At 34.2% G+C, this 13,539-nt stretch overlaps 2 protein-coding genes across 3 annotated transcripts; one reads left to right on the top strand and one right to left on the bottom strand.

Annotated features, from left to right (window-relative positions):
* Positions 1-92: 92 nt before the first annotated feature.
* On the bottom strand, positions 93-5,412 carry zgc:113363 (uncharacterized protein LOC791449 homolog). Of its 2 annotated transcripts, none has more exons than XM_058783863.1 (5): positions 5,267-5,412; positions 3,921-4,071; positions 2,688-2,819; positions 2,365-2,592; positions 93-567 (listed from the first exon to the last, which is right to left on the bottom strand). In XM_058783863.1, the coding sequence occupies exons 2-5, from the start codon at positions 4,048-4,050 to the stop codon at positions 308-310; spliced, it is 750 nt and encodes a 249-aa protein (XP_058639846.1). In that variant the 5' UTR covers positions 4,051-4,071; positions 5,267-5,412; the 3' UTR covers positions 93-307. The 2 variants fall into 2 exon arrangements, with proteins under 2 accessions (XP_058639846.1, XP_058639847.1); XM_058783864.1 differs by having other exon boundaries at positions 2,365-2,556.
* Positions 5,413-6,332: 920 nt separating this feature from the next.
* cxxc1a (CXXC finger protein 1a) lies at positions 6,333-12,532 on the top strand. Its single transcript, XM_058784685.1, has 14 exons — positions 6,333-6,543; positions 7,178-7,290; positions 7,401-7,501; positions 7,703-7,830; positions 7,956-8,111; positions 8,822-8,965; positions 9,306-9,413; positions 10,164-10,351; positions 10,440-10,647; positions 10,896-11,003; positions 11,133-11,182; positions 11,863-11,959; positions 12,048-12,200; positions 12,385-12,532. The coding sequence occupies exons 1-14, from the start codon at positions 6,541-6,543 to the stop codon at positions 12,529-12,531; spliced, it is 1,704 nt and encodes a 567-aa protein (XP_058640668.1). The 5' UTR covers positions 6,333-6,540; the 3' UTR covers position 12,532.
* The last annotated feature ends 1,007 nt before the right edge of the window (positions 12,533-13,539 follow it).

The raw sequence follows: 13,539 nt of genomic DNA, 5'->3' as shown, positions 1-13,539 counted from the left end.
TGTCACCAAACAGAATTTCAACAGTGATAAAGAATTCCTGAACGAACGCTATTGGTCAATTCTCCAATAAACAAAGCGATGATTCACATTCAAACATGGATTTTGTGTGTATTTTAACAAACAAAAAATAACACGCTTCAGGTTTAAGGCCTCAGAGAGTAGCCTCGTACAGAATAGTCCAACATTGATTGATGCAGCAAATTCATTCTTCATACTGAATAAATACAAAATGCGGGATAACAATACAATATATATCCAACGCTTACAGTCCTTTGAGCACTTGATATCATTCTGTAGAGTATCCCGTTTAGGTCGGGAAACAGATGGAGCAGCATTCCAAACAGATCTCCAGACAGTCTGAAGACTGGCAACAGTCCTCCAGTATCCCACAATCCAGCAGGGCAGAGCAGGTGTCCTCAGCGCAGCATGCCAGACCACCGGTGGCCGCTTCCCCACAGCAGCAGAGAGCGTCACACTCCAGACCGCAAGCCAAACACTGAGCCACGGCCGAACACCACGACAGCACCTCGCAGAACAGACAGGCTAGGATGCAGTGCGCACAGCAGTCTGAAAACAGCCACAAACATAGTGTTTATGAAAGTATTTGAAACAATTTGACATGCAATTATATAATTAATTGGACTTTGTCATATTATTTGAAAGATTTAAAACTGTAGATGTAATGCAAAGGACTTTTGAAAGTCTCTTCTGTTCCCCAAGGCTGTATTTATTTAATCAAAAATGCAGTAGAAACAACAATATTATGAAATATTGTTGCAATTTAAAATAACTCTTTTCTATTTGATTATATGTGACCCTGGACCACAAAACCAGTCTTAAGTCGCTGGGGTATATTTGTAGCAATAGCCAAAAATACATTGTATGGGTCAAAATTATCGATTTTTCTTTTAGGCCAAAAATCATTAGGATATTAAGTAAAGATCTTGTTCCATGAAGATACTTTGTAAATTTTTTACCATAAATGTATCAAAACTTAATTTTTGATTAGTAATATGCGTTGCTAAGAACTTAATTTGGACATTTTTAAAGGTGATTTTCTCAATATTTTGATTTTTTTGCACCCTCAGATTCCAGATTTTCAAATAGTTGTATCTCAGCCAAATACTGTCTGATCCTAATAAACCATACATCAATGGAAAGCTTATTTATTCAGCCTTCAGATGATGTATAAACCTCAATTCCGAAAAATTGACACTTAAGGCTGGTTTTGTCGTCCAGGGTCACATATTTTAAAATGTAATTTATTTCTGTGATGCAAAGCTGATTTTTCTGCATAATTATTTCAGTCTTCAGTGTCACATGATTTGCTGCTCAAGAAACATTTCTTACTATTACTTTTGGAAACTGCTTAATATTTTTGTGGAAACAGTGATACCGTTTTCAGTATTCAGTATTTCAGCATTTATTTGAAATAAAAATATTTTTTAATATTATAAATGTCTTTACTGTCTCTTTTGATCTATTTAATGTGAAAAATAACTATAAAAGTATTACATATTGGCTTTATTTTAGAATACAAAAAAGCTATTTTTGATATCCTGCCACTGTGCAATTTTTTTCCCAAAAATGTTTTATGCATTTTCTGAGAACTTTTATGCACTTTTTTCCCCCAACCTTGTTATGCTGTGATAATTAATTATTATTTTTTTTTGTGATGGTTTTAACTTTTTGATGTTAATATAATCAAGAGAGTGACATAATTTTTTTGATCACAGTATTCAAACTTAAGTCTTTACTGGCCTTTATTAGCATTTAGTTATGTTTACACTTATATTACCCTCTGAAAACTCACAGAAATCTTTGTTTCTACTTTAAAAAATATTGACCTTAAATAATTTTGTGAATAAGGTCATTTTTGTAAGTCGTTTCTATTTCAAGCACACAAAAACATAGTGATACCACCAGAATGTTGTTATTTTATCTATTTAAATCATGTGAATTCCTTCACAACATTTGAAAAAACGTCACAAACTCATGATATTATCAAAACAGCAAGCCCTCTAAGTGTTTAAAGTCACTGATATCTAATGCAGAAGAGTATATTTATGTACTAATGTGAGTTAGTCATCAAACAGAGATGTTTGACCTAATGGAAAGAATTATCAAGCGCTGACGTGAAGGGACCATTAAACACATGAAGATAAAACCACAGGCCCGTCCTAGTGTCGCTGAAAGATAAGACCAGGCCCTATATTTACGAATAGCCCTGTGGGTGGAGGCCTCTTTTCAAACATGCCCTATGTGCTCTAAAAATACATAAAAATATTGACACTAAATGGTTGACGGTTTGATTATGGGTTGAACCAATAGATATATTTTTGAAAGAGCTAATGATTTTCTTACCGTCTCCAGCTACTCTCTGTATCTGCGAAGCATCACCTTTGAAGCTCTGCTGGCTCGTGGAGGTGGAGGGCGTGTGTTTTCTGTGAGGGTGTTTGTGTCCGTTGCACTTTGCATGTCCGTTGCATTTCTGTTGTGTTGTCGATCCTCCTGATGAAGAAGCCGGCGGTGTACGGATGATAGCAGACCCTTTGACTGGAGGAGAAGAGCCATTGGGAAGACTGGGCTTCACTGAAATGTGTTCAATTCATATTTTAATATAGGCCTCTTAAAATTCAGATAATAAGACATTTAAATACATCACAGTTTGTATAAAATGGAAATACCATTGCCTTTCTCTATTTTGCGTGAAATTGTAGGTATGTGGTCAGGAAGCAGTAAAGCATCATCATTGGTTGTGACACCGTCTGTCAGCGATTCGTTGCTTCCGCTGTGAACAATCTCAGCTGAGACAGGACCTGTTAGTCACAGACAAATATTTAAAGGAATAGTTCATCATAAAATGAAAATGTACTTACTCTCAGATGCAGACGAGTTTGTTTCTTCATCAGAATAGATTTGGAGAAATCTAGCATTACATCACTTGCTTGTAATAAATCCTCTGGAGTGAATGGGTGCCGTCAGAATGAGAGTCCAAACAGCTGATAAAAACATCACAATAATCCACACCACTCAAGTCCATCAATGAATGTCCTGTGAAGTGAAAAGCTGCGTGTTTGTAAGAAACAAATCCATTATTAGGAGGTTTTCATTTTAAACCATCACATCTGGTCAAAAAAAAAAAAAGAGTCCATAATAATGCTTCCTCCAGTGAAAAACACATCAAAATCCACCAACATATGTGACCCTGGACCACAAAACCACAATTTGTAGCAATAGCCAAAAATACACTGTATTGGTCAAAATTATCCATTTTTCTTTTATGCCAAAAATCATTAGGATATGAAGTAATGAAGATATTTTGTAAATTTCTTACCGTAAATGTATCAAAACTTAATTTTTGATTAGTAATATGCATTGCTAAGAACTTAATTTGGACAACTTTAAAGGTGATTTTCTCAATATTTAGATTTTTTTGCACCCTCAGATTCCAGATTTTAAAATAGTTGTATATTTTAAAAAATTGACACTTAAGACTGGTTTTGTCATCCATGGTCACATATTTGTTTACTGTTTTGGACTTTGCTTGTAGATGGCATTTAAGCTGTGCATTAATATTATGGATAGACATTAATTGATGGACTGGAGTGGTGTGGATTACTTGTGGATTATTGTGATGTTTTTATCAGCTGTTTGAAATCTCATTCTGACGGCACCCATTCACTGCAGAGGATCCGTTGGTGAACAAGTAATGTAATGCTACATTTCTCCAAATCTGTTCACAAACTCATCTACATTCTGGATGGCCTGAGGGTGAGTAAATGTTCAGCAAACTTTCATTTTTGGGTGAAATGTCATTAAGTCATTTAAAAAATGTTGCCATGTAAATTTTCTCCAATGCAAACTAAGCTTAAAAGCTACATATGCTCAAAAATTTGCTTCATAAACATCCTTCTCACCTGTGACGTCAGGTTTGCGGGTGGCCTGTGGTTGTGTCGTGTGGACATGATTCTCTTGGGGCACGACCCTGTCTGGCGTGCCGCCCTGCCCTCCGTCCTGCTGTTGGACATCCATGGCTTCTGTCTCCATTTGAGACGCTTGACTCTAACTCTGAGAAAACATCCAGAAAGAGACGCATTTAGCACAGATGGACTGTGTGGAGTCAGTCTGGGTGTTAGTGGGGTAAGGGAATGCTAATGGAAACCTCTAATATGATGACTTTTATCCCCTAAGACAATCCAAGAAACATTTCAAAATGTGGCTTGAGTGCACGAAAGACAATTGCGCTGCTGCTCTGAAATGATCTGAGGTGATTTGGGAAGGTGACTAATCTGAACATCCTGCTGAGTCAGAACTGACAATATTATCAAAGCCCTGAGTGAATGTGCAGGAGACATAATAAACATTTTTGATGGTTGTTTGCTGTTTTAAAAATCTGCCTACGTTTACCACAGAGGATTCATTTCATTGTAGCGAATCTCTCTAGTTAAATGCTTGTCCTTATCTGACCCTGAATCAATATATGTTCCAACCGTACCATTGCTAATATTTTTTTAATGTTATTTCATACTTTACACTAAGTGTCTATAAAATTAATTAGAATAAAGTATATCCAATGCTAATGAGATCAATTGTATAGGTGGCCTACAGATTTTTCTTAAATATAATAAAAGGACATTTCTGCTGTCATGCTGATCACTTTTAAAACATTGACTTAATACTTGCTTTCATTGCTTTTTCAAGGTAAATTAAAAATGTACCCTTTAACGTTAACAAACATTATAAAATTGATAACATACATGATTAATGTATATTTTAGATGTTAGACATGACATATTAATTTATTTACACCCATGTATTGAACAGAAGCTATGACTAATAATAATTAGTTTTAGGCTGTCACAGCCTATCACAACAAACAGTGTCGTAAATGTCAAAATATTGCTTGGACTATATACATTTGTGTGTGTGTGTGTGTGTGTGTGTGTGTGAGAGAGAGAGAGTGTGTGTGTGTGTGTGTGTGTGTGTATATATGTATATATATATATATATATATATACACACACACACACACACACATATATATATATATATATATATATGTATATATATATATATAAGATTAAAGTTAGAGTTTAATTACGCAAAATATTGTTTGTCTAAATTAATCACGCCTTATTTTGAAAACACATTTGCACTTGAAAGAAGTAAACAGAAGTAAACTTTCAGACTCTCAATTTCTACTGACCCAGAATGAAGCGAAATTACCAAAGCATAAAGACACAAGGCTGAATAGAAGTTTTACCTTAACTCGAATAACTCCAGTCTTGTACCGAGGACGTTTTAATTCACTTTAATTCAGAATGAATGCGCGATGTTCTTCTGCGGGCGCGAGCTGCATCTGCTCTGACCAGCGCGTGGAGATCTCGAGCGTGTGCGCGTGCACGACATCCTTCCTGCACTGCAGGGAATCGACGACTTTAGTAACTATTTATTTTATTTCGTTGTTTCATCACATGATTTTCCAGCAGTACTGCTAAAAAAAGAAGAAGAAGAAAAAAGTAATTATATGATCTCATGAAATTCTGGTTTATCTGCTGCATTTATCAAATCTTCTATGTCCATACTGACTAATGACTGACGCTATTTTAAGGATTAATTGTTATTCATAATTTAATAATTATTTGTTTATGTTACTGACTATATTTACTCTCATTTCTTTATGACTATCTCTCAGAATTCTCTCTGAATTTGCAGTATTATCAGCATTAATTAGCCTACATAATAACATCTCATCTGATTCTAATAGTAGAAATCTGAATAAACTTTTCAAATCACTTAAAACATTAACTCAATACAAAATACAGGTATTTTATTAGTGTTAAAATATTTATTTATTTAATTGTTTGTTTATTTTACTGCATAACATCTGCAGCTACTAATGTTTATTTTATATCATTAAGATACTATTATAGTTTTTATTAATATTTTTGTATTAATATTTTCCTTTTTATTTTAGTTTTAGTTATAATTTTAGTAATTTTGCTGTGTTTTTTTGTGTGTGTTTTTAAAAATTTACGTCCATGTCTATGAAAAATGTTGACTTTGGAACTAGCTGAAATAAATAAAGGTTAAGGTTTTTAATATATATATATATATATATATATATATATATATATATATATATATATATATATATATATATATATATATTATTTCAAAATTTATGAAATAGTAATAATATTACAAAAATGTATTTTATGGTTTTAGATTTAGTTAACTACTGTACAGTTGTCTCCTGTCTGTCGGTGCGCGTCACTTACACACACGTCCAGTAGGTGGCAGCGGATCATTTGTCATCTAAACCGTAGAAGAAGAATCGTAGCAGTGGAAGCGGAAGTACATGTTGTTGTGCAGTGTTCCGCTTTGTAAACAAAAGGAGTGAAATATTAAATCAATTCACTGCACACCTGTTTAGTTTACCTTGGTTATGACAGCCTATTAGTTTTTGTGCTTCAGATGTTCTGAATGACTGTGGTGGCATTCCTTTCTTTTGGACATTAACCGGACAAATCTGTCATGGTAAGTTACGTGAAATATTTTTGTAATTCTTCTAGTTTTGTCATTATAATAAGAACTGGGCGGTACAGTGGTACAGGTATATCACAATACTGAACGAACGTATGTGAAAGAATACCATGGTTCATGTCAAAAACATCTTACTGTTTTGTTAAAAATATAAAAAGCCAAATAAAGCTGTTACATATATATATATATATATATATATATATATATATATATATATATATATATATATATATATATATATATATATATATATATATATATATATATATATATATATATATATATATATATATATATATATATAGAGAGAGAGAGAGAGAGAGAGAGAGAGAGAATGTAACAGGTAATACAAATGGCCATGACAGCTCAGAATAGCTGTTACACAAATCGTTTAAATGGAGGTTTGGCATCACAAAGTATCAGTGAATACATAAAATATAGCATATTGCAGCATAATAAACTCTTTATACAGTATGAAAAATATAAAGTGTACAGGTAGACTGTATAACAGGAAAGTTGTTGATATGTAAATGTCTGGATTGAAGTAGTTACAGAACATACAGATAATGTAATACACATGTTAAATGTTATGTTAAATACACATTCAGTTTCTTCTCTTATGTTATAGGACAGTGAAGTGTCAGATATGGAGCAAACTCCTGGACCGGAGATGAGTCTGAACCGGAGCAACGCACCTGTTTATTGCGTTTGTCGCAAACCAGACATCAACTGCTTTATGATGTAAGATGTGTTTCTCTTCAAATGTTTGCATGCAGTTTTTTAAGGATGCTTTTTCTTTGTAAAACTAAATATTTTCAGTTGCATCTTTCAAATTATTTTCATGTACACAGTGGTTGTGACAACTGCAATGAGTGGTTTCATGGAGACTGCATTCATATATCAGAGAAGACGGCCAAAACTATCCGTGTTTGGTACTGTGAAAAGTGTCGAAGTAAGGAAATTTGAATTATTAATTTTATTTTATATACTTGTTTTTATTTGTTTTGTTTTAAAAATTCTAAATAATTATATTTATATATTTTATTTTTCATTATTAAGACTTTATTATATTATTTTTTTAAACAATTTTTTAAATACTATATGACAATATAGCATCAACAACAGCCCTGAGTGTGTACATCCTGCGATCTAGGTAAAAATGAATCCTTAGAGATCAAATTCCGCCCCAAGAAAAGCAGAGAGAAAGAATCGGAGGCAGACGGGACAGATAACCAGCAAGACACACCGGATTTCAAGTCGGATGGACGGCGTGGGTCACGGGTGAGAAATTCTGATTGATAAAGCTACTCTCGTACAATGACCTTTGTGAAGACCGTGACTGAAAAAAAAGTGTTGTTTGTTAACCTTTGGACTGGCTATGGGGAATTTTTGGGATTTGTCCTCAGATTAAGCGCTCAGCTCGCATGTGTGGAGAATGTGAACCCTGCATGCGCACAGAGGACTGTGGACTGTGTGACTTCTGTAAAGACATGAAGAAGTTTGGCGGCCCGAATAAGATCAGGCAGAAGTGTCGGCTGAGACAGTGTGAAGTGCGTGCTAGGGTGAGTTTCACTTTTGTAAAAGAGACAACATCCAAGTTATATTGCCAATGATTTGTCTTTTCTATTATATGCCTTTATGGTATATTTTAAGGTATGATAATGTTTCTTGACTAATAATATAACTGCATTTCAGCAATTATTCCCAAATGGTTCTGTAAGTTTTAAGGTGTTTTTATTGATTGTTAGTAGTTTCCATTTAGCAGACACATTTATCCAGGGCAATTTCAGTACACTTACTACAGAGAAAATTAGTCTGAAGTGAGTCTGGGTTATTATAGTTAACTAAAACTAAAACCATAAAAGCATTTTTGTTACTTAAAATAAAAATATCAATAACTGAAAAATAAAATAAAGTATTAAAAACTTACATTTCTTTTATTTAATCTAGTTGCCAAGGAAACATTTCTCATTTTTATTTAGTTTGTTCATTTACTAAAATAACTGAAATAAAAATTAATAAATTACTATATAGATAGATATTAAAAAATGACAAAGACACATCAAAATTAAATTTTCTTTAACTAAAATCTAAAAAAAAAAAATGTAATTATAAATTTTTATTTAAATTCAAATAAATTAATTATTTAAATAATTTAAGCTATAAGTAAAAACTGTAATAGTATCTCGATGATATTGAAATAACCCTGGAACCTATAACCTTTCTGTTTCCGGCCCTTTTTTAACTTTCCATCCTATTTTAAATTTTTCAGAAAATGTTGCGAGTGAAGGATGAGGAGTGCTCCATGTCTAAGGGCAGAGATTATCAAGATGGCACGCTGTCTGAAGACTACAGTGAGAATGAGCTGGAGCTGTATCAGCAGTACTGTGCCGGAAAGTATGGAGAACACAGCACGGTACCAGCTACAGTACACTTAAGAGCAACATAAAATACCTTTTTACCAAGTTAGCCCACTTGGATATCTTGATTAAACTTCTGGAGACATATTTCCAGCAATGCAAGAACAGCTCCTATGTTCTTGAATGGGAAACAATAAAAATCTACTGTTTGCAAAATATATCAAATCACCAATAAAACTTCTAAATGTAGCTTCTTTAGATCATGCAAAATGTTTTATGCTGATGCATGTGCAGTAAATAAATTACTCCATTATGTCTGTTGGATGTGATTAACAATACTTCTTTTGGCAGAAATGGTTGTGCCTAAACTTTTTGTTTGTTTTTATTTTTAACCAGGGTTGGAACAGTGACGATGATGATGGTTCATTCGCTGATTCATCTATGAGAAAGAGAGCTGTTAAAGTTAAGCACGTGAAAAGAAGAGAAAAACGATCTGAAAAAAAGGTAAAGACTTAAAAATATGTGCATAAAATGCTTAAACTTTTATTTAACCTGTAGACAAATTATTATTATTTTTTTTTAAGTTAAAATATGCATTTTACATTATGTATTTGTGTTTTTCGATGTGTATCATATTTGATGCATCAGGTTTTATGGATCGTATGGTAGGCTAGACGAGAATATATATAGAGCTCAATTTTATTCAAAGGCCCAAACCGAGTAAAAACATGCAGAATATATGCAGCAAAAATATTTGGTGCAGTTGCTGATATTCATATGGCCAAAAAGTAAGAAGAATTTGTGAAAGCTTGTATACAATAAACATTATAATGAAAATCAATCAGACATTTACAGTATAGCATAGTATAAATATCAGTTGTCTTGCTGTATCCCCCAAAAATATGTCTTGGTAAGATGATATTTAAAATCTTTATTTAATGTTTAATTATCAAAGCTCCGTGGGGGCAAAACATAATACAGTGCAGTCAAATGACGATTGAGAGATGTACAAATAAACCTTCCCTAAAAGCCAAATGGTTTGATACTCACATTTTAACAAACAACCAAAAAAAAAATGTTTGGATGATCACTTTATCAGTTACTTCAGTGCAGAAAGTGTTTAATATTGCTAACTATATAAATGTAATGCTTAACCTGAAGAAGGACTTTTGCACAGAAGACATGTTTTTTGACTTGAAGTAAATTGTTGTGCTTAAAATGGAAATTAATTAGGACTTTGTTTTCATTCATAAGAAAGAGGAGAATAAGTCTCGGAAGCACAAACCCAAACAGAAGCACCGCGACCGGGTGAGACACAGCGAGCGGCCAGAGGTTCGGGACAGCGGAGGAGCCAGACAGTGTCTCGGACCCGGATGTGTCGAAGCTGCACGCACCAACTCCAAATACTGCTCTGATGACTGCGGCATGAAGCTCGCTGCCAAGTAAACCTGGAAATGCCTTACAGTTGTAGAGAGTTGGATGTAGGGGATTAGACAGACCCTGAAAATTTCTGTCTTCTTGTCTTGCCAGTCGAATCTATGAGATCTTGCCCCAGCGTATCCAGCAATGGCAGCAGAGCCCGTGCATCGCTGAAGAACAGGGCAAGAAGCTTCTAGAGCGAATCCGCCGTGAGCAACAGTCAGCTCGCATGCGACTCACTGAAATGGAGAAACGGTTCCACGAGCTGGAAGGCATCATTGCTAAAGCCAAACAGCAGGTTGTGCATCACGATGAAGAGGTGAGGGCCTTCATAAGCATAGTCCAATGCACTGGTGTCAGCATTCCGTTGCTTTGAAAACACTGTAAATACATTACAAGAGAATTGTTTATTCTTATATTTTAAATGAATCAAATGCAATGAAATAAAATGTAATTTATTCCTGTGATGCAAAGCTAAATTTTCAGCAGCATCATTACTCCAGTCTTCAGTGTCACATGATCCTTCAGACCACATAACAGTGCCCATTGCTTTTCTTTTCCCCGAAGGTCAATGAGGGCGATGACGACACAGATTTGCAAATCTTCTGTGTGTCCTGCAGTCACCCAGTTAACCCCAAGGTGGCGCTGCGTCACATGGAAAGGTGCTATGCAAAGGTGTGTTGTATTTAAGTTGTCTGTTTTTACTTATTGTGATGCATAGACCTTTAAACAGTGGTCACATGTTTTAGTGTTGTGTTTTTGAAATAATATGATGTTCATGTCTCGTCTTTTACTTTTAACCAGTATGAGAGTCAGACATCATTTGGCTCCATGTACCCCACTCGCATAGAGGGGTAAGTAAACATATGTGTTTTATATTCATAACTGTATTTTTTTAGATAAATTATTTTCCATGTTTTTGAAAGAAGTCTCTTATACTCACCAAGGCTGCATTTATTTGATCAAAATACAGTAAAAAAAAAAAAAAAAAAAGTAATATTGTGAAATATTATTACAACTTAACATAGCTGTTTTCTATTGTAATATATTTTAAAACATAATTTATTCCTGTGATGTTAGGCTGAATTTTCAGCATCAATACGCCAGTCTTCAGTGTCACATGATCCTTCAGAAATCATTGTAATGAGCTGATTTGCTGAGACATTTCTTTTTATCATAAATGTGGAAAACTACTATACAAATTTGTTTTTCAGAATTCTTTGAGTAGAAAGTTCAAAAGGACAGCATTTATTTGAAATAGAAATCTTTTGTAACATTATAAATGCCTTTACTGTCATTTTTGACCAATTTGATGTGTAAAATTAGTCTTTCAGAATATTTATTGACTGTATGCCTGGAGTTCTCATCTAATGTTAGCATACTTGTTTATTTCTCAAGAGTCCTGTTAATTTCTTTGCATGTAAAATGAAGGAAATCATTACGTGCACCGTTAGTGCCTTTTGAAAATAGCAGATAATGTTTTGCACAAAGTCTCTGCTTAGATTATTTCTGCTCTTTTTCTCATGGTATATAGTGCTACACGGCTTTTCTGTGATGTTTACAATCCACAAAGCAAAACCTACTGTAAGAGACTGCAGGTTCTCTGTCCAGAACACTCCAGAGACCCAAAGGTACTTTACCACATTCATTTGATACATAAACACCCAATCTGCATAGATATTAAGGACATTATTCATAATTGTGAATGCATGCATGCAGGTCCCTGCGGATGAGGTCTGTGGGTGTCCATTGGTTCGTGATGTATTCGAACCCACTGGAGAATACTGCAGGGTGTCCAAACGCAAGTGTAACAAACACTACTGCTGGGAGAAACTCCGCAGGGCTGAAGTGGACCTGGAACGAGTCCGAGTGGTCAGTGCATATGCAAAGGAATCATTTATTTGAAGGAAAGAAATTATTTATTTAGGTCAAAGAATATAGTTGTGTAATAATAAACTCAAAGCCATTTCAAGACAAGATTGCATTATCCTTCATCAGTCTTACAGTTAATCTTTAATTTATACACTCATTCCCATTATCTCTTCTCTTCCCCTAGTGGTACAAGTTGGATGAATTGTTTGAGCAGGAGCGCAATGTAAGAACAGCCATGACAAATCGTGCAGGTCTCATGGCCCTCATGCTGCACCAGACAATCCAACACGACCCAATTACCACAGACCTGAGAACTAACAAGGACAGATAAGGTTACAGACATTCCCTTTTATCATCTTTTCATCTTTTATGCATTCCGTTTGCACATGATGTTCAACCATGAAGCAACTCTCCTGACAGTCTGAGGTTTTATCTTTGATCTTACAGAGAAAAGAACCATTGCTGCTGAAGTCGCCTCACGTTTGTGAAGAGTCAGTGTCTTAGTAGTTGTTTGTTGAAACTGTATTTCATGAACGACACTCATTGTGTTTCTGCATTGTACATGCATTCATGTAACCCTTGGCTTCACTCTCTGAATGGTGCTGTAACAACACTGAATTGTTGTGCTTACATTTTTTAGATTTTTAAATAATCTCATCATAACCACGTATGGAGCATTAAAAAAAGTAAACTGGAAAAAGCTTCAAATATTTTTCTTGCTGGTGAAATGTCTGTTATTTCTTGTGCCTCTACACAAAGGTATCATTATTAAGAGTTTGTGGGGGTTTTCTATAGTCCAAATTTGGCCAAATTATTTTAACATTTTCTAGACTTCTTACAATGATAAATCTGACCAAAGTTTAAATTCTGATGCATTTAAACAGTACATTTATTTTTCTTATAGGGTGGCATGATTGATTGAAAACTGGCTCATTCTAAAATATGTATTAAATATTACATTTTTTAAAAATTTAGTATTACTTAATTATAACTCTGGTCCATGTGAAATGTCAAAATGTCATGCTTTTGCTCTGATCACTGATCAGCGTCAACGACCTCTCTAACTGGAATGGTGCGATTCTGAGGTAAGACATTTCACGGTAAGATTAATTAGGTTCATAAATGATTAAGAATTAGGATGGCGATTACCAACAGTTAAATCGGAAAATCTCTATTAGAATGTAAGTGTTAAAGTACCACTTAGATATATCTCACTGTGAAACTAAAGCAAAGGCCCTTCAGTTATAATGTGGCAAAGATATGTTTATTTGACCCTGATCATTTTTGGCGTTTAAATTTGAGAAGTTGCACGTAATTCTTTTACATAAATAAAGTCCCT

This window comes from Onychostoma macrolepis, chromosome 08 (genome assembly GCF_012432095.1).
Source record: "Onychostoma macrolepis isolate SWU-2019 chromosome 08, ASM1243209v1, whole genome shotgun sequence".
NCBI classification, from domain to species: domain Eukaryota; kingdom Metazoa; phylum Chordata; class Actinopteri; order Cypriniformes; family Cyprinidae; genus Onychostoma; species Onychostoma macrolepis.
The sequence above is the reverse complement of the archived record's forward strand: the minus strand, read 5'-3'. Positions and strand labels throughout refer to the sequence as shown.